The following is a 26,299-nucleotide window of genomic DNA, read 5'->3' on the forward strand; positions in this document are numbered from 1 at the left end:
TCTGTCTAATTATCATAGTCTGAGACATGACAACTTGTTTAAATACTGTTAGAATTCTCAAGCTTTCATTTTCACTTTGCTCCTACCAGAACCTTTTGCTTGAATGGTGTCTTTACTTTTTCACCCCCTGACACTTTCAGTTTCTTGTAGCATGGCTTCTCTCTTTTTCATCTCCAATCTTAGAACAAATGTATTAAAAATATTCTTTTGCATATCATTAATGATCTAATTATGTTATCTACTGGCTCTCTTACAGTTTTCTTCTCTCTTACTCTCTGTATTGTTTGACGTTGATGACCAATCCTTACATCTCGAAATTCTTTTTTTGTTTGACTTTATTACCTGGTGCTTTTCTGATCATCAGCTTTTTACTTTTTGTTTTTTTTTTTTTACCTTATTAAATGTTTTTATTTATTTTTGAGAGGGAGGAAGAGAGGGAGGGAGGGGGAGAGAGAGAGAGAGAGAGATTTGAGGAGTATCAGAGAGAGAGGGAGACACAGAGTCTAGGGTCCGCTCTCCAGGCTCCAAGTTGTCAGCACAGAGCCTGACACGGGCTCGAACCTGAACCTTGAGATCATGACCTGGGCTGAAGTTGGACACTTAACTGACTGAGCCACCCAGGTGCCCCATCAGTTTTTTACTTCTCATGGTTTTCCTTCTAGTTTCATTTTTCTACTTCTTATTCCTATTCCAAAACTATAGGTCTTTTACAAGAATGCCTCTTGGAAGTTTTAACTTTTTGTGCTCTTTTAGCAACCTCATTTATTGTCAGCATTATATATAGAGAAGATATTAAGTATTTTTAAAGTAAAAATTTTTTCTGTTTACTATCTTTTGTAGGCAATTTAAAATGAAAAAAATTATGAGAAGGCATAATGAAAAGTCCCTCTCTAACCACCTTACCCTTAAGGAAACCATTGTTAGTTTCTTATGAATCCTGAGTTCCTTCATGCACATGTATATAAATAGGAATATATGTGCTTCTCACCTTTCCCTGTACAAATGCTAACATATCTACAATGTTTTTTATTTTGGATTCTAAACTTATTATTTTTGGAGCTTTCTTTTTCATTCCTATCAGCAACACATGTCTGTTTCCTAACAGAGTGTGCTATTAAACTTTTAAACTTCTGCTATTGCCATAGATTATCCATAGTGTTTATAGTTCCAGTTTTTATTTCTTCATGATGTTTTAATTTATATTTTTGCTTTTTATGAGTAAGGTTGATTATTTTTTGTCCATATGTCTCTCTTTTTCTAGGGACATACTGTTTGCCTATTCTGTTGGATAGTTTCTTTTTTTTTTTTTTTTTCAGTTTCAAAACAACCTTTATTCTGTTTGAAGACCTAATACAATGCGTCAAAGCAACTTAAAACAACAAGATAGAGCTCCACTGAATCTATAGCTTGAACAAAGTGTCAAGGAGGCACACTCCCCCCACCCCCCACCCCTGTTGCCTTGTAAAGGCAAAATTACAACTGACCATGACCTCCTCCCTCTCGTCAAAAGACCAACTTTATTTTAACAATGTCATATAAACAGATTTGTAAAAACATTGAACAGATCATAGCTTTAAAAAATACACACATATAAATGAGGTTTTTTTGTTTTGCTTTTTTTTTAATTTTTTCTTTTTTTTTTTAATAGCAGTATCCTGAGCAGCTAATGCTATCTCATGGTGACAAGGTTAACCTTAAGCGGAATAGTGTTTCCAATGAACCCAATTCTGTTCCTTTGCTACTCATAATACTAATAGTTTATACAACTAGATTTTTAAAAAATAAGAATTTGGTATTTTCAAACTTTATCCCATGTGAGGCATTGTGCTTTAAACTGCCCCTTTCTTAAAAGGCCCCGAAGTCCGATTTCAGTGTCTGTGTTTCAACTGTGTACCATGCATAGCAAAAGCACAGGTGTTAAAACCAGCAGAGTTTTCTCCCATTAAGGAACATCAGTAGGACTCCCAAACACGTCACTAGTTTATAACCAGCTATATGACAAAGCAATTGATTGCCCACAGTGACAGCTCACATAAACACATTTGACTCGACACATCAAAAACGAGGATTTCCAAGTTAAGTGAGTCATCCAAGACCAGCTCCCCCAAAAGAGTCACGTTGAAAAGCAGGAAAAAAGCCAAAGAATTATGAACTTCTCACTTGACTTGCTTTTTTTTATTGATTTGTAGAAGTAGTATATATATTAAGGAATCATATCTCTGTGTTGCAAATATTTTTGTCAGTTTGTTGACTTATGTATGGTGGATTGTTTTCTTGTCCTGCAGAAGTTTTTAAAACAATGTTTCTGTTGTTGTATCTGTGAATTTTTTTTATGGCTTCTGGGTATTTTGATTGGTAGTTGAAAAGGTCTACCATCCATAGGTTAAAAAGACATTTCTTTGTTTCTTTTAGTATTTCTACAGTTTTATTGTTTTACGTTAAATATTTTATTTCTTGGGATAAACTGTGATATGAATCTGAATTAATTTGGTTTTTAAAGTTTATTTATTTATTTTGAGGGAGAGAGAACAAGGTGCTCGCTGAGGAGGAGTAGAAAGAGAGAGAATCCCAAGGAGGCTTCTTTTTTGCTGTCAGTGTGAACCCTATGTGGGGCTCGATCTCATAAACCATGAGATTATGACCTGAACCAAAATCAAGAGTCAGATGCTTAACCAACAGAGTCACCCAGGTGCCCCTGACTTAATTTATTGTATGTGACAACATAGTTTTCCCTCTACCGTCTACCATGTAGTCCAATTTTTTTCCTGTTTTGAGGTGTGACTGTTACCATATACTAAATACCTATATACTTTTAGCTATTTTTTCCTTTTTGGTCTATCTGTGATTTCATGTGTTTTTGAGTTGGAAAAAAAACTTTAATTGTTGAGGCTTTATAGTGTGTTTTATTTATTTATTTAATGAGCAGGGAGAGAGCATGAGTGGAGCACAGAGGCAGAGAGAGAATCTGAAGCAGACTCCACACCAAGTGCAGAGCCCAGCATGCAGCCTGACATGAGGCTTGGTCCCACGACCCTGGGAACATGACCTGAGCCAAATTCAAGAGTCAGATGCTTAACAAAATGAATCACCCTGTCGCCCTTTTATGAAATGTGTAGGGCCATGCTTATTCTTATGTCATTGACTTTAAATTTTTTTTTAGAATTGCTGTGACTAGTCTTATTTATCTGATGTTAGATTCATATTATTTGGTTTATAAAATTATTTTCATTTCATTCTCTTGGGCATTTCAGGTATGCAATCCTATTTTTTTTTGCAGATATTGATAGTTTTTTTTCTTATTTCCAACTTTTATTCTTCTAATTGCTTTTTCGACACAGTTGATTGACTTATGCTGTTCATGTTGGAGAATAAGAATAATAGTAGTACTCTGTTGTCAGATTATTTGCTAATATTTTGTATTTAAGCATTTTACTCTCTATTACTATGAGTTAAGTTTTTTCTTGTTTTTAGATAATTACATATCTATACTCTAGATAACCTCAAGTCTTTTTATATTCATAATAGCCTAAGGTAACCGGTAAAAAAAAAACAACAGCAAAAAAGTGTCTTTTAAAAGTAGAATTCAAGTACATCCTGGATGATTAACTGGGGAAACCCTCATTTACAAAAACATTTCATTTAAATCAGTGTTTTTTTTTTCTCAAATCTAAAAAGTTACACTAGAAAATACATTTGGCAATAAAACTGGGAAAGGTGCAGAAAATGGACAAAACAATATAATGAAAATAGTAGTTTAAAGTAAAAAAAAAAAAAGAACATTACTTAATATCTTTCCCCTTTCCATACCTCCCAGGAATAATGGTTTGTCACGTAATTTTTTAGATTTTTTACTATAAATGTATACTTTATATGCACCTTTAGGTATATATATTTCATGTGTAATATATATACACATATATATGACATGTATACACATATGAAGTTTATTTATTTTGTGAGAGAGAGATAGCATGAGCAAGGGAAGGGCAGAGAGAGAGAATTTCAAGCAGGCTCCATGCTATCACTGTAGAGCCCCATTTGGGACTCCATCCCGTGAGCCGAGATCAAGGTGATATTCTCAACCAACTGAGCTACCCATGCACCTCAATTTCATGTATAATATATACTTAAGCAAAAATGGAGTCTTTATATGTGAGTTGTTATTTTGAGTCAATACTTCTTGTGTTTTTGTTTGGTTATGGACTCTCTTGAGAATCTGACCATGAGAAATTCAAACAAATATACCGTAAATTAAAAACAAATGTTTTATTTTTGAGAAAGAAGAGAACGAGCATGAGTGGGGGATGGGCAGAGAGATTGGGAGACACAGAATCCAAAGCAGGCTTCAGGCTCTGAGCTGTCAGCACAGAGCTGACATGGGGCTTGAACCCACCGATCATGAGATCCCGATCATGACCTGAGCCCAAAGTCAGATGCCCAACAGACTGAGGCACCCAGGTTCCCCATTTGCATAAAATTCTATATGTATTTTTGGGAATTTACAGATTGTGGTTTGAGAATGTATTTTTTTAAGTTTATTTATTTTAGAGAGAGAGAGAGGGCAAGGGAGGGGTAGAGAGAGAGGGGAGTAATAGGCTCCTCACTGTTAGCACAGAGTCCAACGAGGGGCTTGAACTCCTGAACCATGAGATCATGACCTCAGCTGGAATGAAGAGTTGGATGCTTAACTAATGGAGGCACTCAGGCACTCCTGAGAATTCTTGTCTTATATAAGGGTCTGTGTGGTTTGCACACATCAGTTCTCTTATAGCAGTCATATTGACCTTTAATGAAGGTTTCATATTCAACTAGCAAAATTTGGGGATTCAGTCTTTTCATGTAAGATCCTAGATTCTTTTAGATTTTATTAAGATGTTCTGTTCCTATTCTAGTAGAAGCATAACAAAAAGTAGGATTAGGTTCTTTTGTATTGCTTATTAGATTTTCACAGTTTTTCTCCCCAGTCTTTGAGGTATGGTTGTCAAATAAATATGTGTATATTAAGGTGCACAACATTAATGGTTTGGTATATACCTACACTGTGAAATGCTTACTACAATCAAGTAAATTAACACATATTCACCTCACTTAGTTAACAATTTTTGTGTATAGTGAGAAAATTTAAGATTTGAAGTTTACAATACATTCTTATTAACTATATATAGTCACCATGCCATACATTGGGTATCTAGAGCTTATTCATTTCATAACTTAAACTTTATAGTCTTTCATCAGTATTTTTCTTTTTTCCTCACCCCTTAGCCTTTGGTTACCACTGTTCTATTCCCTTACTGTGAGCTCAGCTTCTGTTTTTAGATATAACATATAAGTGAAGTCATGCAGTATTAGTTATTGTGTGTCTGGCTTATTTCATTTAGCATAATATCCTTCAGGTTCATCCATGTTGTTGTAAATGACAGGATTTATTTTTATAAAGGCTGAGTAATATTCCATTGTGTGTGTGTGTGTGTGTGTGTGTGTATGTGTGTGTGTGTGTGTGTGTGTGTGTGGATGGATGGATCTGTGTTGGTATGTATCACAGCTTAACCATCTGTCAATAGATAATGTCCTTAGAATATTTCCATATCTTGACTATTTTTAATAATGCTGTAGTGAAATGAGAGTACAGATATCTTTTAGATTTACTGATTTATTTCTTTTGGACATAAAGAAGTGGGATTACTGGATCATGAAGAAGTTCCGTTTTTACTTTTGAGTAGCTTCTGTAATGTTTTCCATTGTGGTGAATCAATTTACAGTTCACCAGCAGTGCACAAGTGTTCCCTTTTCTTCACATCCCCCCCCAAAACTTGATATCTCTTGTCTTCTTGGTGATAGCCATTCTAACAGGTGACAGCTCATTATGGTTTTGATTTGCATTTTCCTGTTGATTAGTGATGGTGAACATATTATCATGCACATATTGGTCGCTTGTATATATTCTTTGGAAGAATATGTATTTAGGTCCTTTGCCCACTTTAAAAATCAGTTGTTGTTGTTGTTTGTTTTTGCTATTGAGTTGTATGAGTTCCATATATAGGTGGGGTATCCATCTCTTATTGTGTATTTGGTTTGCAAGTATTTTCTTCCATTCTGTAGATTGTCTCTTTATTTTGTTTGCTTTGTAGAAACTCTTTAGTTTGATGTGGTTTTACTTACTTGTTTTTGCTTTTGTTCCTTGTGCTTTATGTGTTAAATATAAAAAAAAAATTGCCAAGATCAATGTCAAAGAGCTTTCCCCCTATGTTTTCTTGAGGAAGTGTTATGCTTATAGGTTTCACATATAAATACTTCATTTTGAGTTGATTTTTATATATGTGGAAGGGAAAGTTCCCTATTTCATTCTTTTGCATGTGGATATTCTATTTCTCAATGCTTTCTTCAGTAGCATGTAATGATACATAAAGTCAGTAATTTAAGTTCCTATAATTCTTATTTACTGAACTTGTAGTATGGTTGTTGTTATATAGATCTTATACAATACTTAAATTTTCAAAACATGCTTCTTGATTTGATAACTAAAAACCCTCTACATATCCTATGATCTACTCTTTTTTTGCTAAAGAGTTGTTTATTTATTTTTTATTTTATGAAACTTAGGATATTAATTTAAAATATTTAATTATATGTGAAATCTAAAACTAATACTACAGTCTGCGGTGTTTGATAGGCAACACTGATCAGGGATTTGTCAGAGCAGGATTCAGTTCTGGTTCTGCCACTAATTAACTATTGTTGTATTGGACCAGATATTTAAATTCTTTGTAATATGGGGGTCCTTAAAGGTCTTTAAATCTAACCCAAATCTGGTGCTTAAAACTTATTTGGTCTAGCCCTATAGTTACTATATTAGTTATTAGACTATTAATCTTGAAATTGTCCTTCATTCACTTGATTAAAAATTTATAGTTGATCCTTGAACAACATGGGTTTGAACTATGTGGGTCCACTTAAATGTGGATTTTTTTCAGTAAATATAGTGTACAGTATTGTAAATATATTTCTCTTCTTATGATTTTTTTTTACATTTTCTCTATCTCACTTTATTGTAAACCTGTAGTTTATAAAACATAACATTTAAAAAATGTGTTAATTGAGGGTTTCTGTTATCAGTAAGGCTTCCAGTCAAAAGTGGGCAATCAGACTCTTTCCATGATTTGACTATTTTAGAAAGTGCCGCTATGACAAAAAAAAAAAAAGTGGGCTATCAGTTGTTAAATTTGGGAGGGACTTAAAAGTTATGTGTGGACTTTTGATTGCACAGGGGCTCAGCATCTCTAACCCTTGTGTTGTTGAAAGGCCGACTGTATTTATTTAATTGAATAATATTTGACATATTAGTGTCAGGGGTACAAGATAGTGATTCAAAATTTATACACATTATGAAATGATCACCATGATAAGTTTGGCTATCATACAGATTTATTACAGTATTATTCACTATATTCCTTGTGCTGTATTTTAAAAATTCATGAATTATTTGTTTTATAACTGAAAGTTTGTACTTCTTAATCCCCTTCACCACCCAAATTCTACCCAGTCCCTTTTAGCAACCCCCAGTTTGTTTTCTATGCTTATGAATATGGTTTTTTTTTAATGCCACATAAAATATAATTAAATGGTACTTGTCTTTTTCTGTCTGACATACTTCACTTCATATAATACTTTCTAGGTCCATTTATGTTGTCACAGAAAACATTTCATCTTTTTTTAATGATTGATTAATATTCCACTGTGTGTGCGCACGTTCGCATTCGTGGGTATCATCTTTATCTGTTTATTAATGAACACTTAGGTTGCTACTATATCTTGATTATTGTAAATAATGCTACAAAAATATGTCCTTTCAAATTATTGTCTTTGTTTTCTTAAAGTAAATATCCAGATAGGGAATTAATGAATCGTGTGGTGTTTCTATTTTTACTTTTTTGACGAACCTTCATACTGTTCAGTGGCTATATCAATTTATGTTCCCATCATACTGCACACAGGTTACCTTTTCTGCATATTCTCACCAATGTTTGTTATCTTTTTTTTTCTTATACTAGCCATTCTGGTGTGAGATCTCATTGTGGTTTTGTTTTGCATTTTCCTAATGATTAATGATGTTGAGGATCTTTTTATGGGTCTGTTGGCTATCTGTGTATGTTTTCTTTGGAAAAAAGTCTATTCAGGTCCTCTACCCAGTTATAAACTGAATTGTTTATTTTGGGGGGATTAAGTTGTTTGGGTTATTTGTATATTTTGGATATTAATCTGCTCTTGGACATATTGTTTGCAAATGTCTTCTCCCATTGAGGAGGTTACCTTTTTGTTTTTTAAGGATTCCTTCTAGTGAAATGCCTCTTATTTTGATTTTGTAGCAATATACTTATTTTTGCTTTTTTATTTTTAACTTTCCTGAGGAGACACATCCAAAAAATACTAAGACTTATGCCCAAGAATTTACTACATATGTCTTGTTTTTGGAGTTTTATGGTTTTAGGTCTAACAGGTAGTTGGTCTTTAATCTATTTTATTTTTCTGTATGGTGTAATAAAGGGTCTAGTTTCATTTTTTTGCATATAGTTGTCCAGTTTTCCCAAAACCATTTATTGAAGAGTCTGTCTTTTTTCTGTTGTATATTCATGCCTCCTTCATCATAGATTAACTGGCAATGTAAACATGGGTTCATTTTCTTGTCTCTCTATTGTGTTTCATAGACCTATATTTCTGCTTTTGTGTCAGTATAATACAGTTTTGATTAGTATAGCCTTGCAGAGTACTTTGAAATCTGGGATTGTGATACCTCCAGCTTTGATTCTTTTTTCTAAAGATTCAGGGTCGTTTTTAGTTGTATACAAATCTAAGTGTATTTGTTCTAGTTCTATGAAAAATGCTGTTAGTATTTTAATAAGGATTACATTGAATCTGTAGATTCCTTTGCATAGTATGGAGATTTAACAATATTAATACTTCCAATCCATGAACATGGTATGTCATTCTATTTGTTTGTGTCATTTTCCCTTCACTTTTATAGAATATTTTTGAAATTAATTCGTAAATCTGTATTCTTTGTTTAATTGGCTCTTTCATACTGACTTGTTATATTTATTCCCATGTGCATGTGAAATTGGTAGAATACAAAATAAGTCTGATAATAATTTATTTACAATATTTATTTTTTAATTTTTTTCATCCTTCTGAATTGAATTCCCCATTTTTTCTTGTTATTAATGTTTGAAATGCAGTATAAATGAAATACTATAATACTGTTGTCTTTTTTAACTTTTAATGTAACCTTGTAATTATGAGACAATGTGGAGTATTTTAAATTCAGTCTCCTATTTATGCTTTCATATTTGTCATCATTATTCTTGTTCTTCTTTTAATTTTATACTTCCTTTTTTTCTCCCCTTAAACATTTTGCTTTTATTTGACCCTCTCCTCTTAAAAAATAAGTGTAAGACTGATTGTCAAAGTTAAAGATAACTTTATTGAATCTAAGAATGATATCGTTCTCTTTCCTGTGATGATAGTGCATTGGTGGTTAATGCACTCTATTGTCTTGCTACATTTCTTTCTTGATGTACGCTTTACATGATTAGTTTCCTCACTTTGTGAAGAGATAGCTGATTAATATATCTTGAGTCATCATAACTTTAATTGCAAAGCATCAGAATGGCATTTGTCATCTCAGATGTGGTCTTTACATGCTTTATTATTTTGGACATCTATCTCTTTCTTTTTCTTTCTTTCTTTTTTTTTTTGCTTTTCAATATTTTATTTTTTTAATAGTTTATTGTCAAATTGGTTTCCATATAACACCCAGTGCTCTTTCCCACAAGTGCCCTCCTCCATTACCACCACCACCCTTCAGTCCTCGGTTTGTTTTCAGTATTCAGTAGTCTCTCATAATTTGCATCCCTCTCTCCCCCAACTCTCTTTCCTTCTTCCCCTCCCTATGGTCCTCTATTAGGTTTCTCGTTTTAGACTTATGAGTACAAACACATGGTATCTGTCCGTCTCTGCCTGACTTATTTCGCTTAGCATGACATCTTTCTAAATCCCTTTATACCTATATATTAATCAGTAGGACGGAAACAGGTAAATGGTAAATTTAGCAATATATATTTTTAATTGTAGCTTTTGTAATTGTTATTTCATTTACCTTAGATAAAGTTTTTGGTAACTGTGAAAGTGATAAAATACTAGTGTAATTAACTAAAGGATATTCTAGTTCTTTTAAATGTCTGAATCACTATATTGTATCATCCAGCCAATAAGACCATAGTGCTTCCCTTCCACTGAGATAACCTAGTGCCTTAATCTTGGCTGTGTCCTTTACTAGCTATGTGATCTAAGGCACCATTGCTTCATCTTAAAATCAGGATAGCAATGGTGCCTACTTATAGTAATTTTGTGAAAAGTACATGGGATTTGATTAAAGTGCCTATTACTATAAGTTAAGTGTTTTACAACATGGCTAGTGTTGTCAGTATCAAAGGGAGTGCATTTTTCTATTCTAAGTAATCTCTGGGAATATCCCATAGTTCATCTGGAACTCTCACCTCTGCCATAGGGCCTTGATCCAGACTACAGCTGTGTTAGGAGTCCTGATAGTTACTTCTTATAATCATACGAGTGGCTCTTCTAGGAAGTAGCTGTTGTTTCCTTTTTCCTTGGTCAACATAAGAACATAGATTTTTTTTCTTTTTTTATTTATAGGCTTAGCAATGATAGGAGGGTATCACAGTGCAGAGGGAAAAAAAGCCTCAATAGTGGATATTGTATCCCCGGGAGTTCACAGGCTGTGGTTCTGCCTAGGACATTTTCTTGATCTGTTTTTCTAGACTTGTCCCTTTGCTATCTTGCAAGGGACTAATTCAGCTCTTCCACGTAGAGAGCTCCAGACCATATTCCTTCTTTTTTTTTTTAAATTTTTTAATGTTTTATTTATTTTTGATACAGAAAGAGATAGAGCATAAGAGGGGAAGGGTCAGAGAGAGAAGGAGACACAGAACCAGAAGCAGGCTCCAGGCTCTGAGCTAGCTGTCAGCACAGAGCCTGACGCGGGGCTCGAACCATGAATGTGAGATCTGACCTGAGCTGAAGTCAGAGGCTTAACCAACTGAGCCATCCAGGTGCCCCCTCCTTCTTATAGTACAGGCCCATCTGCCTCCATTCTTGGATAGAAGAGAATATTGGTAGTTCTTCATTCTAAGATTCTCTTTTCTTTCCTCAGGTTGATTGCCAATGTGACTATCATATTCCTTCAGGGAAATTCCTGCCCCATTTTACCATATATGTTGATTATGTGTTCTCTCCTGAACTACACAGTCATATTTCTTAGTGGATTTCCAGAATCTCATGTGTTCAGTCTGGAATGCACTACTTTTAGAGATCTTCCCAATATGTGGTTTAACGTGTCTCACTTTCTATTTCAGCTTCTTGGTAAGGGCCAGATTGAATAGCTGCACTCACAACATTTTGTGCTTTCAGTCTTCTTCCTCCTTCCCTCCCTCCCTTCCTTCCTTCTTTTTATGTTTATTTTTTATTTTTAATTTAAATCCAAGTTGGTCAACATATAGTGTAATAATGATTTCAGGTATAGAGTTTAGTGATTCATCCCTTACATATAACACCCAGGGCTCATCCCAACAGTATCCTCTTTAATGACCCACACCCATTTAGCCCATCCCCTCAACCATCACCCGACCAGCAACCCTGTTTGTTTTCTGTATTGAAGAGTCTCTTTTGGTTTGTCTGCCTCTCAGTTTTTATATTATTTTTGCTTCCTTTCCTTAATGTTTATCTGTTTTGTACCTTAATTTCCACATATGAGTGAAATATGTGATACTTGTCTTTCTCTGACTGACTTATTTCACTTAGCATAATACAAACTAGTTCCATCCACATTGTTGCAGATGGCAAGATTTCATTCCTTTTGATCACTGAGTAACATTCCATTGTGTATGTGTGTTTTCTTTATCTTTTCATCAGTCAGTGGACATTTGGACTCTTTTCATAGTTTAGCTATTATCAATAGCGATAGTGTTGCTATAAACATTGAGGTGCGTGTGCCCCTTTGAATCAGGACTCCTTATCTTTTGGATAAATACCTATTAGTGCAATTGCTAGGTCGTAGGGTGGTTCTATTTTTAATTTTTTGCTGCTCTCAGTTTTCTATGGGAAAGTTAAATAACTACAGGGCATATGTATACACACATATTCTTTAAAATCATAAATTTTAGAGTCATTTGTGAAACTCAAAGTGCTGTCATTGTTGGGGTAAAGGAAGGCCATTTTAAGCCACTGTTTCTGGCTTAGGTTGAAGATTGTAAGTGATCCTTTCCAGCTTTAAAAAACAGAGCTATATTGGTGGGTACTCCACAAAATGTGGGAAGCTAGAAAAAACAAAGGAATATAGCATAGATAAAATTGAACTCATACCTATAAGCTGCACTGATCAAATTAAATCCAAAATGAAAAATATTTTTCTTTGTATCTTCCAGTATATTCTAATCATGCAAAACATATTCTTAATAGAAGACTAAACATTTGGAGAACCTTGGTGGCTCAGTCGGTTAAGCATCCAACTTTGGCTCAGGTTATGATCTCACAGTTCATGGGTTGGGCTCTGTGCTGACAGGTAGCTCAGAGCCTGGAGCCTGTCTTCAGATTCTGTGTCTCCTCCTCTCTCTGACCTTCTACTGTTCACACTGTCTGTCTCTCAAAAATAAATAAAACATAAAAAAAAACCCTAAACATCTTAATGCTATTTAAAAATCTCTTCTAAGAAAAGATCTGAATAGATTTTTTATACATCTATCTAGTCTTTGTTTAAACTTTTAATTTATCATATGTCCTGGTTGTCTTAACAGTTGACCAAATTATGTCTTAGTGTAAAAATTGCCTTTTCCTAGTGAATTTTAAAGTAAAAACAGAGAAGAAAGTAAGCTAACTTAAAGTCTTCGTAGTGTATTTTATACACTTATCACTTAAAAATTGCCCATATGAAGTTAGAATTTTGTCTTCTGTTACTTCTGGTTTACTTATGCAAAGTAAATTTCTGAATATAAGATCAATTATTTTATCATAGAAAGGAAGATGGGAGTACTTGAATTGATAAAATAGATCTCTTCTATTTATCTATTAGTCTAGTCCTGCTTAAATGTGGTCTGCTGAGCAAATTGTTTATAACAAGACCAGAAAAAGGTAAGTACAGGAAATAAATAAGTATTTAGAAATTTTTATAGCTTGAATATCTGGCAATGTCAATATTTTTAAAACATAATTAAAAAAAAAAAGTAAAGCAAGAACTGGTTCTTTATTATAGGTAATTTGAGAACAGTACCTAAAAGTCAATTTATATTCAGTTGTGTCATTTTGAGTTAGTCTATCTTAGCCATACATTTGAATAAGAATTAAAGAACTTCTACCAATATAACAGTATTCAGCTGATGTAAATATAGTTAACTATATGTTAAATGATTTATTTACACCTTTGAGGAATAATTTTCTTTTGAAAGAAATAGGTAAAAACGCATAAGCATCCAAGGTCTTTTAGGGCATCTAGACCTAATTCCAACATGGATTGGGGGATCTGTCCTCCACGCCTGCACACCACCAAGCAGTTCTCAGATATGAGGGTGTCTAAGAACTCAACTCAGATCTGACATGACACTTTGTATCCAGAAATAACATCACATTCCCCCAGTTAAGGGTTCAGTTATACAAGACTGCTTTTCACTCTCCACTTCAGATGCCAAGCCCCAGGCTGTTACCTGTGCTTCTGACTAACTGGCTACATATTGGAGGTTCTAAATGTTTTCTTTTTAGTTTTGATTAATTTGCTATAGCTGCTCACAGAACTCAGGGAAACACATAAATTTACCAGGTTACTAAAGGATATGATAAAAAGTATGAATCAACAGCCAGATGAAGACGTACATTGACTGAGCTGCTGAACAAAGGGGCTTCAGTCCTTGTGGATATTGGGGCTTCACTTGAAGACATGGGGAAACCATCCATTTCCCCAAGCCAGAAGCTCTCCAGAAGAGACCAAAAAGCTGTCCTTTTGGTTTTTTATGGAGGCTTCATTTTAGTCATGTTTGACTAAGTTATTGGCCATTGGCTGATTTAACCTCTGTTCCTTCTCTTCTCCACTTCCAGAAATTCAGAGAAGGGGTGGGAATAGAAAATTGCCAACACTTTAACCACATGGTGTGTTTTCCTGAGAATCAGTCCGCACCCTTGGGTGTCCAGTAGTCACCTCATTAATGTAAAAAAGACACCTTCATAACTTTCAACACTTAAGAAATTCCAGGGGTTTTGAAAGCTGTAAGCCAGAAACTGTGGATTAAGACCACTTATATATTGTGGTCATTTGAATGACCAGATATACCTGTCTTATAAATCACAATATTGCACAAGGAAAATATAAACAGGTGTCTATGGGAGATTTAAGAAGAGCGGGCTGTGTTAATTACATGCCTTATTCTGTTACTCTTTTTAGAAAGTTGTTTATTTGAGCTTTTATCTTTTGTGCCCTTTTTTTGTTGTTGTTGTATTTTATTTTTTCTATCTTAAGCCCTTCCTTCTTGGTGAACAGTTACGTAGCCTTTAAGTTCTGTTTGAAACTCTCTCAGGTTCTGAATAATTCTTTCTTGCTCCTCCCAAATACACTATATATACTTCTTTTAGCAATTTCCTCATATTATGTTTATTTTTAATCCCCTGTTTTAAAATAAGCTTATTATCAAAATCTAAAGTAAAAAACCCTTCATTAATCTTCACATTATTTTAAAATAATTGTTTGAAGACTACAGTTTGTAGAGATAAGAACCCAACACATTTTGTCCAGTCCATTAAAACAATAAGAAATAGAAGAGATACTTTGATAAGTGTTCTGCCTGTTTTAACCTTGAATGCTATTATCGGGGGGGGAAGATGCTATATCTGTTTCATTGGCTTAGGCTTTTTCATGCTGAGAGAAATCAATACTTTGAGGCGTTGGATGACAGAGGAATCACTTCAGAATTAAAGGGGGCTGTCACACATTGTCATTGGTTGACTTTCGTTTGCTGTTGAGGTTGTTAAGCTCTCATTTTTCTAAGTCTTTTTCAGGAGTCTTTATAAGATTTCTGTGATTAACTTTTTTTTTTTTTTAACTATTGGGCTTTAAATCTGAGGTAAGGGATCAAATACAAAGACGTCCAAAAGTCAAATATTGAAAAGCTTCTTTACTTGTCCCTTAGGTGATTTTTCCTTTTAAATGTTTTCCTATGAGCTAAGTAACGTATTGTGTAAGAGATTTTGAGAAACATTGGGAATTAAGGTAGTGCACTTAAAGGTGTTTACCAGAAGGTATGTTTAGTTAACTAAAAATGTAATACTCTATGTGTAACTGAAAGAAAGAAGGTAGAACTTTATCTCCTAATATGGAATGACTTATAGTTTGATTCCCGTTATTTGGGAACTATATATTACTATTAATAGTGATTATCTCTAATATTTGGCTTTTATGAAATGCACTATGGGCATTTTCATGCAATATAGTTTTGTGAAAATATGTTCTTCTTTATTTTGAGGAAATACCTAGGAGTGGAATTGCTAGGTGCTGTTATATTTTTAAACTTGCAAGAAACTGCCTGTTTTCTAAAGTAGTTGTAGATTTTACAGCCTAACCCACTAGGTAGGTATGAAAGTTCCATTTGCTCCATAGATCCTTGACAATATTTGATATTGTTAATTGCTTAAATTTTAGCCCTTCTATTGGATATATGTTGATAGCTTATTTTAGTTTTTATTTGAATTTCCTTGTTGACTAAGCATCTTCTCATGACTTATTAGTCATTTGTAAACCTTTTGTGAGGTGTTTGTTCAAATCCTTTGCCCATTTTATTTTTTTTCCTCCATTTTTTTAAAACTTAAGTTTTAGTTACTTAACCTATAATGCAGTGTTGTTTTCAGGAATAGAATTCAGTGATTCATCGCTTATATACAACACCCAGCAATCATCACAACATGCACCCTCCTTTATACCCATCATCCATCTAGCCCATCTCCTACCCATCCTCTGTCAACCCATGAGTCTCTTATGGCTTATTTCCCTTTCTTCTCTTCATTCCACCATTCCCGTGTGTTCATCTGTCTTCTTTCTTAAATTCCACATATGAGTTTGTCTTTCTTAAATTCCACATATGACATACTTGTCTTTCTTTGATTGGACTTATTTCACTTAGCATAATATATTCTAGCTCCATCCACATCATTGCAAATATTTTGTCCATTATTTTAAATAGATTTGTTTGGCTTATTGAGTTGTAAGAGTTTTTCATTTATCCTATAAGAAAACTGTTTGCTAGCTGTATGTATGGTGAATATTTTTTCCCAATTTGTGGCTTAACTTTTCATTTTATAAATAGTACCTTTTAAGGAGAAAATTTTATAAATTGTCATAAAGTTTAATATATTAGTTTCTTTATAGTTATGATTTTCTTTTATAGTTCCTGTTATATCTAAAAATTTCACTGTAAGAATTTTCTGCCTTCCCCAGATCTTTGATTCATTTTGAATTAAACATTTTGTTTATGGTATGAAGGGAAGACAAGTTTCTTTCTTTTTTTTTTCCCTGTAAGTGGCCAGATATTTTAGCACCAATTGTTGAAAAAATACTCTTTCTTATTTTAACAACCTAAACTCTCTTGATTTCAGATTTTATAGCATTACTCAAATAGTGTAAATTCTGCAGTTTTCTTTTTCTTATGTAAAACTACTTTGTTATTATTATTGTCTTTTGTTCATATATTTTATTTTTTTAAGTTTATTTATTTTGAGAGAGAGTGAGTGTGCATGTGCAAGCAGTGGAAGGGCAGAAAGAAAGAGAGATACCCAAGCGGGCTCTAAGCTGTCAACCTAGAGCCTGATACAGGGCTCCATCTCAGGATCTCTGAGATCATGACCTGACCTGAAATCAGAATTCAGACACTCAAATAACTGAGCCATCCAGTTCATATGTTTTAGAATCAGCTTGTCAATAACCATAAGAAAGGCTGCTAAATTTTTAATTAAGATTGTGTTGAATCCATAAAATCAATTTGAGGAGAGTAGGTATTTTGACAATATTAAGTTTTAAAATCTGTAAACATTGTTTTTCCACTTAGTTTTATTTAATTAGCAGTGTCTTATAGTTTTCATTGAATAGCTTTGCATATTTTTAATTTATTTCATATTTTAATGCTTTTGTTATAGTATAATTTTCATTTTCCAGTTGGTTATTGCCAGTATATAGGCCTTATTTATTAATATGTTGACCTTGTATCTAAGAAGCTTGCCGGCTTTACTTTAAGTTTTAGTGGGTTTTTTTTTTCCAGATTTAGGATTATTACATACATGAACATATCTACAAATAAATACTGTGTTGCTCCTTTTTCAAACTATCTTATTTCTTCTTTTTACCTCTCATTTGAACTGGTTTGAATCCTGTTAACAACACTGAATGGAAGACATGAGAGAAAGGACATTCTTGTTTTATCCTCAGTTTTAGTTGAATGATACTCATAGATGTGCTTCCTAAGGTTTAGAAAATTCTCTTTCTATTCCTAGTTCGCGGAGTGTCTTTTTGTTTTCTTTAATCATGAAATGATTCTAATGTTGTCAAATGCTTTAAAGAAAAACTATTGAGGTGATATGTTTTTCCTCTTATTTTGTTATATGGTGACTTGTACTGATTGATATTCAGATATTAAGTCAATCTTGCATTCCTTGGTTAAACTCTTCATCATGGTGTATAAACTTAATTTTATATATAGTGGAATGCTAATGTTTTATTATGGATTTTGCGTTTATTTACACAAATTAGATTAATTTTATTTATTTATTTATTTATTTATTTATTTATTTATTTATTTGTTTTTGAGAGACAAAAAGAGACAGATCATGAGCAGGGTAGGGGCAGAGAGAAAGAGGGACACAGAATCGGAAGCAGGCTCCAGGCTCTGAGCTGTCAGCACAGAGCTCGACATGGGACTTGAACCCACGAACTGTGAGATCATGACCTGAGCCAAGGTCAGACCCTCAACTGAGCCACCCAGGTGCCCCAGTTTTTTTGTTTTCTATTCCTGTAATGTAAAATAAGTCACAATGTTTTCCTTAGCTTCTTCCATGTGAAAAGAGTTTAAGGTTTGTATTATTTTGTCCTTAAATATTTAATATTTTATAAAATAACAAGCTATACATTGTTGTTTAAATTCTGCCTTTTCTAATTGCCACAAAGTTTTCTGTTTTTCTTTGTAATTTTTATCTTTGATCCATAAATTATTTGGAATTGAACTATTTAATTTGCAATTATTTTGGAATTTTTTAGATTTTTTTCACTGTTATTTTGCTAAAAAATTAAAGGAACCTTTATCTGCAGCGCTCTCTCTCTCTCTCTCTCTCTCTCTCTCTCTCTCTCTGAATACTTTCCTCTTCGCTAGCAGTTTATTCTTCATATTTCTATCTTACTTTCTCAATAGACTTACCTTATTTCACATGTAAAAGCTATGGAAGAAATAGATTTCCTAACTCTTGAAAGTGTCTTAAAGATAGATATTTGAGAAATAGCATAAAATCCAAGTGTATCTGGCATATGGGATGCATAGGCAGGCATGTTGAAAGGTAATATGCCACATTGATGAATTAGCTAGTAAAATTTGTCCTAATTGTTCCTTATTTTAGACAATCATGTACTTTTTAAAGAGTAGGGTATATATCTGTGCAAAACCAAAATAAATTCTTCTTGAGGTAATTCTGGGACTATAATAGGGCAATTAAAAGATTATTTCAAGGACTGAGTTGTGAACTTACTAAGATCTGCCTTAGAGCAGTGGTAAGAGTGATAATGGTAAGAAGTAAATGAGTTTTGCTGAAATGAAATGAGGAGATATGAAGAGAGAGAAATTGAGAAGTCACAGATGACAGAAGTATAGTAGCACGTTTGGGATAAAGTTGGTAATTGCAGTTTTGTACATTTTGAATTTTAGGTGCTTATTGGATAATTGGAGATGTGGGCTCAGAGTTCAGGAAATCAGCTGAGGCAGATATGAAAAATTTGAAAGATGTTGTGGGAGTGAATGATATTGTCAGAGGACATTTGCAAAGCCTTAAGGAAATGCCAGCATTTCATAATGAGAAATAATAAAGGAAAAAGTTCAACCATCAAGAATGAAGCGATGATAGGAGGATACTAGAGAAATCGGCTTCATCTTAAGTTCATTGCTCTCTGAGCTTTCATCCAAAAGATAGATAGTTAAGTTAGGTAGAGATGTAGCATCTGGAAGGAAAGACCAAATGTGATATTGTTTTTATGTTTTCATTTACATTTAAAGAGCTTGAATAGTCACTTGAATTATAAATGGCTAGTAAATTGTTTGTGTCTTCAGTTATTATTTTACCTATTCTCTGCAAGTAAATGAATTTCTTTAAAGAAGTAGGTTTATTCATCTTCTATTTATTTTACAGAAATAAGTCTTATGTTTCTTTAGCGATAATCAAATATATTTGAACTGTCAGTTCCCAGGATGCTTGCTTCTTTTCTTTTTAGATTTAGATATTTTTGTGGTCATTGTTGTGATGTCATTACCCAGTTTATGTGTTACTTAAAATAGGAAAACTGAAAAGTTGATGTAAATTACTTTACATACTTTCATACTGAGTGAAAGTATTAGACTTGGCCCTTGATGTTATTGACAGGTGAGCAGGGTTTCTTGGGGTACCTCCAGTCAGTCTTCAGCTACAAGCACATATTCACAAATATATACTCCAGCAAATGTATTTGATTTTGAAGCAAATATTTCTCATCTATTCTTCACTTTGAATGGTATGTCATACAACGATTATTGGTTTTTAATAAGAATGTGTTCAAATTACATTTTAAAGATATTTTTAAAAATAGATGTAAGTTCATTATATCTTTACAAAACATTCTTGTTTGGTTTCCTTTTATCATGTTTTAAGGTCAGAATGTGACTCTAATGTTCCACAATTAGACAGAGATTGATAATCGGGAAAGAATAGCCCTTTAATGTGATTTATATCTATAGATTTTATGTCAGATATGAAAAGTTGCTGTTTAAATTGTAAAGGAGGATCCATTAAAGAACACTTTAAACCATTTTACTACTTACCTTACCTTAGACTCTTGTGTTTAGAATTATGCTTTTCAAGCACAGTCTAATAACTTACCAAATATTTGCAAAGTAAATTTGCTAAAGTTAAATTATTCTAATATTAATAAAAGAAAAAATAAGCTATTCCATATATTTTTTTCTATTTTGGTACTGTTTAATATCCCTATATATGGTGTTGAGGGGGAGTTTTAAAGCCAATATTTTGTAATTTTTATCATTAGTTTTTATTTCCTTTTATCAGGTGATGTTAGATAGGGCAGATTATAGAAATAGTATTGAATGTTGAAGATACAAGATTTCTTCAAATGTATACCATTTTGTCCTTTTGATTTTAGTGTCTGGTTTAGTTAGATATGAACTAACCTATAGTGTGCTGTCTGGTTCTTGAATGAATCTCAGAAAATAACACATAGCAGTTGATGTTTTTGTTACAATTGAATAACTCCCTAGTTGTCTTAACTTAAACTGCTGCTCCTTCAAGTATTTCTTAATCATAGTTTTTATTTGTTCAAATCATATTTTTGACAAACTAAACTGTCCTGTGGTTTGTTTAAATCAGTCTTTTTTTAGTTATGTGCACTTTGATATTTTCTTAATTTCTTATAAATTATTCTAGTTCCTAACATGATTTATTTTCTCCACATCACTGTTTAAATAAAAGAAATAATATGCTTATACCAGTGTGCAAAAACTACAAGATTGCTCCAAATCTTTTAATTTTCCAATTCTTAGAGTTAAATAATCTCTTCATTTTGCAGGTTCAGACAGTTAGATCTGAAAAAGCAAAATAAATTAGTTACCTAGGACTATTAAGAGTTATTACCAAGGATGATAATTTAATCTGGTTTTTACTTTCAATCTCCTGTTTATTTGTGTGTGTTTATAATACATATTCATAGATCTTAAACTCTTCCATTTTCTCTCATCCTTCGTAGTAGTTTGGATATGCCTCTAATTATTTTCTGCATTTTGTTATTATTAAAAATGATTTTTAGAAGCACTTTGTTGGCTCAGTTGGATGAGCGTCTAACTCTTGATTTTAGCTCAGGTCTTGAAACAAGGTTGTGGGATTGAGCCCCATGTTGGGCTCCACACTGCACATGGAGCCTGTGTAAGATTCTCTCTCTTCCATTCTCTGCCCGTGTCCCCTGCTCATGCATATACTCTCCCTCTCTCTCTTAATACAAATAGTATATACATGAAAACTAAAAAAAGTAAATCAGTTTTTAGCTTTAGTAATTTAATGTCTGTAATATACTTTTATTACCATTTCCCTTCTACCAATATGAGGGTAATGGGGATTCTCCCAGGCAAAGGCTATCAAAATAATGCAACTTTTGGTCCCTACTGGCTAGTGCTTTGCACAGACTAAGAAATATTTGATTCCTTGGTCATATACATAAATACCCTATCAGCCCTATCAGTTGTTTTTTTTTTTATGTTATGAACATAAAACCTAATTCATACTGGTCAATGAATAAAGAGGAACTTACAGGTTCTCATAAAAAGTCTAAAGGAAAAAGTCTCAGCAGAAAGTCTAAAGATAGGCTAGTCTTTGACCCACAAGTTCATGTTCTCTTTGGAATAAGCTGTATACTTCTCTAATTCTCATAGCTCAACTCACTTTGGGTTTTGGCTGTATCCCCAGGTTAGCCTTCTTCATGGTAGAAAGAGAGCTTTCAACACTCCTGGAATTAGTGTACATCCTTCTTTTACACCCTAACAAGAAGGAAGGAAATATCCAACAAAATTGGTGACCTTCTTAATGCATCAGCTAGGTTAAGTGCCTTCCCCTGAGTTAGTTTGTCATTGTGGGCGTGAAGATTACCCAAACTGGTTTAGGACAGTTAGTGCCCTCTCTTTTTATTGGGGTGGTGGTGAGGGTAGTGTGTAGCAACAATCTATTTAAACTGGAATATAGTAGGAAAGGCAGGAAATCACAATGTTATATACATAAACCAGTAATATGCGTTCCAACATCAAATTTTTATAACTTCTCATTGGTTATGTATACATGTGCTTATATATATGAACTTGCACTTGGAAGTTAAGAGGAGGAGCCCAGTAGGCTGTGTGAATAGAATTAAAAATCAAGTTTACATTAATCTTTGTTTTCCTGTTTTTAGCAATTTTTTACCTAAGCCTTATAATAATGACACCAGAAGAATCTCACTTTCAGAAGAAAAGAAATAATTGTCTTGAAGCCTAGTGATTATACTGTATCTGGTTATTGCTAAAGAATCCTAACATTTTTTGGTAAAATTGGTTATATCAAAGACAGTACTTTTCAAACTTTAATATATAAATTACCCTGGGTTCTTATTAAGATTTAGATTCTGATTTAGGTAGGTATGGAGTAAGCCTATAATTCTGCATTTTTAATAAGTTCCTGGGTGATTCCACTACTGCTGATTCATTTTGCATAGTTTAAAAGAGCAAACTTTTGTATCATTTAAGTTTATTGAGAATTAGCTTGGTTTACTGCTGCATGCCACCATTGCCTCTTTTCTGGACCTCTGTTATGTCCTTTTGACTGGTGTCTCTTCTTAACTTCTCATTTTGCTATAATCAATTCTTATTTTTTTTTAAATGTTTATTTATTTTTGAGAGAGAGAGAGAGAAAGAGCACAAGTGGGGGAGAATGAGAGAGAGAGGGAGACACAGAATCTGCAGCAGGCACCAGGCTCTGAGGTGTCACCACAGAGCCTGCCATGGAGCTCATACTCAGGAACTGTGAGATCAGACCTGAGCCAAAGTCAGATACTTAACTGACTGAGCCACCCAGGTGCCCCTATAATCTATTCTTTAAATATACATATATATATATGTACACACACATATATATACATACATACATACACACACACACACACACACACACACACACACACACACACACACATATATATCTCACATCACTCTCCTGTCTAAAACCTTTTTCTGGTATCCCATTGCATTAAATTAAAATCTAAACTCCTTAATATAGTGACTCAGTACTAAATGGTGCAGTCCTTGCCTACTTCTCCAACCTCATTTTTACTCTTCCTCCTCTGAATTACTTTGCCTGGAGTGCTTTGTAGCCCCCTTCTTGCTACTTGTAATGTGGATCCCTGCATCTTCACACGGTTGGCTTCTTCCAATTATTTAAGTCTGCTTAAAAACTACTTCTGGGTGTAACTCATGAATGACTTCAGAGAAATAAATTCTTGGGGGATTGTTGTACTGAGGTAGTAGATCACTAAATCTCAGTTCACCTAATGAGGGATATAAAAGTAATTTTAAAGTTTTGGTTGGTTCAATTCATGTTAGAAGTTATTTTATGGTGTGTTGTAAGTTTTTTTCCCATGTTTTTATAGTATTAATAGATGTTTATTTTTTTCCTATCCAAGTCACTGTGTGCCCAGTATTCTGCAGACAAGCGAGAAGATGAGAAGATGTGTGATCATTTGATAAGAGCAGCTAAATATCGAGACCATGTGACAGCAACTCAGCTAATCCAGAAAATTATCAACATTCTCACAGACAAGCATGGAGCCTGGGGAAATTCTGCAGTGAGGTAAAGAGATACCCTTAGGATTTGGCCACTGATTTTCTACAGAAGGCCTAGCTTTAGATAAATAACTTTGGATCTGATCAAGGCCAGATGACCAGAGTAACTTAATTTTGTATTTTATCATCTACAATGAATGAGCAGTGGAAGAAAAAGACAGGAAAAAATCAGTATGGGTATAGTTAAGGATCTTTATAGGTAAAGGATCTTTATAGGTATTTTAGTTCCTTCTACTACTACTACTAAAAGAACATTTATTAATATACTTACTCTTTTTGAAGTTAACTTTTCGGGAAATAGTTATGTAAACATTTTATTAGCTTTACTTTTATCTGACTTTTCACAAATATAATATTTTAAGAAACTTCGCTATTTTACATTTTTGAACTTATAAGCACATAAATTTGAAAATATCAGTATGTGTTCTTTTGAACTATCTTGTAAATTTTAAGACTATGATAAAAGTAATTAAATGTTTTCTTTAAAATTTTATTCACTATATCATCCTCCTTTTTAGATTCTCAAAGTAACCATCCTGAATTTTATTTTAAATTTCTAGAAACAAAATAATTAAGTTACCTTCTAAAGGACTTAGACAAATTATAAAATATGATTTTCTTAGAATATTTTATGCTACAAATCTTAAAAACATGTTTGACTCATTTCAATTGTATTAATGAAGATGTTCTATATTTTCCCATTAGAAAGAGATTTTTTAACATCTCCTTTTTACATAACTTTTAGAAGAAAATAAAAAATGAAAATAGTAAATTGTATATTATGAATAGGTATAAGTTGTTTCCACTTGTGTTTTTAGTGGCTTATCTAACAAAAATCTAAGTCTAGTTTTAAAAATTTTCCAGTAAATAGAAAGTAATTTTAATTTTTTAAGCCAAATTTGAAACTGAGTAGAAAGCTACTTGTAATGGAGATTTTTGTTTTGATTACAAGTATGCACTAATGGAGTTGATATATATTATGCTGCTTATTAAGAATACTTAAATTACATTTTGGGACATACCATTTTTGGTGTTTAGAAGAAGGAATGCAGGTCAAGGACTTGAGGGCAAAAGGACTGAATAAAAGCAGGAATAGTATTTGTTTAATTTGGATTTAATAATTTGATTATTTGTTGATCTCAACTGCAAGAGTGTCATCAAAATGACATGAATTACTAGGACAGAACTTTCTGGTGCCTTGTCTTACATCATGTAAAAGCCTATGGGCATGCGTTTGGGGAAGAGGTGTGGTTCAGGGGTAGAGGGGTGCAACTGAGGGTTTTGCTATTTAAAGACACCTTAATGCTACAGATTTGATGTAGTCATTTTATAATCAGGTACCAAATAAATTAGGATATTATCTTGACATACAGTGCCTGGCACATATTGGGAACTCTAGTAGATGCTGCATTTTTAAAAAGTATTTCTTCTTCTTAAACAGTTTTTATGATTTTAAAAATGAAAACCCTTAAGTAACTTATGACAGGTATGTCATTTGGTGAGATCAAACATTTTTCTAATGATGTCTTTACTCTTGTATAGCACAGTATACCTGCACTATCAATGTGAAAGCATTGTTTTTCTGAAGTGATTTTGGGTGTAATAAAGTATCTTAGAGAACTAAATGGACTGTGAAATATATTTATCTAGAAATAATTAGTATTTCTGTAATTGAGTTGTTCGTAGGCATCAACTCTTATTTTATATAGCTAAAAACAATTGAACTAAATTCTAAAATTGTAATATTTTAAAAAACCCACATAAAAATATATTTCTTACTTTTTTCTTCCAAGTGAAAGCAGCTATCAAACTGTTAGCTTTTAAATGCGAATGTTTTTAATTAAGAGCAACAACAAAAGATGTCTCATCAGAAGGAAAACTAATATTAGTGAATTGTTAGTTTTCTATGCATCTCATAGCTTAGATTTTATTCAAAGCAGTACTATAGCATATTGCTTCCATACTAATCTTTTTTTTGTCATTTAGTTCTGTGTCACATTCAACTGTGACTTGTTTAGAACACCTGGCTGTTCCCTAATGCCTTTAATACCGTTATCTTAAAATGGTTTTTTCAATCTTCCAATTAAAGTGAACTTGTAAACCCTGGCGCTTCTTTTTAGGTAACTATGTAAAAAAAATGTAGTTGATAAAATGTATGCTGGCTCACCATTCTTGGAGGGTGGTTAACTATTCTCTGATTTCCCTTGTATGAGGCTTGCATAATCAGCTTGTAAATTATGGACATGGTTGTAATAAATGAGACTAACACAGTGTACTTTGTTCTTCACTTAGCATAATTCTAGAAAACATAAATGGCATTAGAGAGAAATCAGAGTCATACTGTAGCTATAATGCATTTAACTATCCTAAGCCTGTTAAAAGAAATATGCACAATGAGCAAAATATCAGTAAAGAGGATTAAATTATTTTAAGTGTAATTTCTTTGTGTTATATCTAAAGAATTATAGTAGCATTTTGTCTTATAAATTCAATCATATTACAATATTTAGAAATTTCATTTGTGGCATTTTTTATTTTGACCCTCCTTTGGAATCCACATAATCTGCTTGTAGCCATGGCTATGTAGGCCTAATACT

At 33.1% G+C, this 26,299-nt stretch overlaps 1 protein-coding gene across 6 annotated transcripts in view; it reads left to right on the forward strand.

The window, feature by feature from the left end:
* Positions 1 to 26,299, forward strand: part of LRBA (LPS responsive beige-like anchor protein) — a 688,703-nt gene that overhangs the window by 301,124 nt on the left and 361,280 nt on the right. For all 6 annotated transcript variants that reach the window (XM_029940220.1, XM_029940227.1, XM_029940238.1 and 3 more), the window contains one exon: positions 23,543 to 23,709. In XM_029940220.1, coding sequence (XP_029796080.1) covers positions 23,543 to 23,709 — 167 coding nt within the window. The remainder of the gene's footprint in view (positions 1 to 23,542; positions 23,710 to 26,299) is intronic.

The sequence above is a fragment of the Suricata suricatta genome, chromosome 1, assembly GCF_006229205.1.
Source record: "Suricata suricatta isolate VVHF042 chromosome 1, meerkat_22Aug2017_6uvM2_HiC, whole genome shotgun sequence".
NCBI lineage: Eukaryota > Metazoa > Chordata > Mammalia > Carnivora > Herpestidae > Suricata > Suricata suricatta.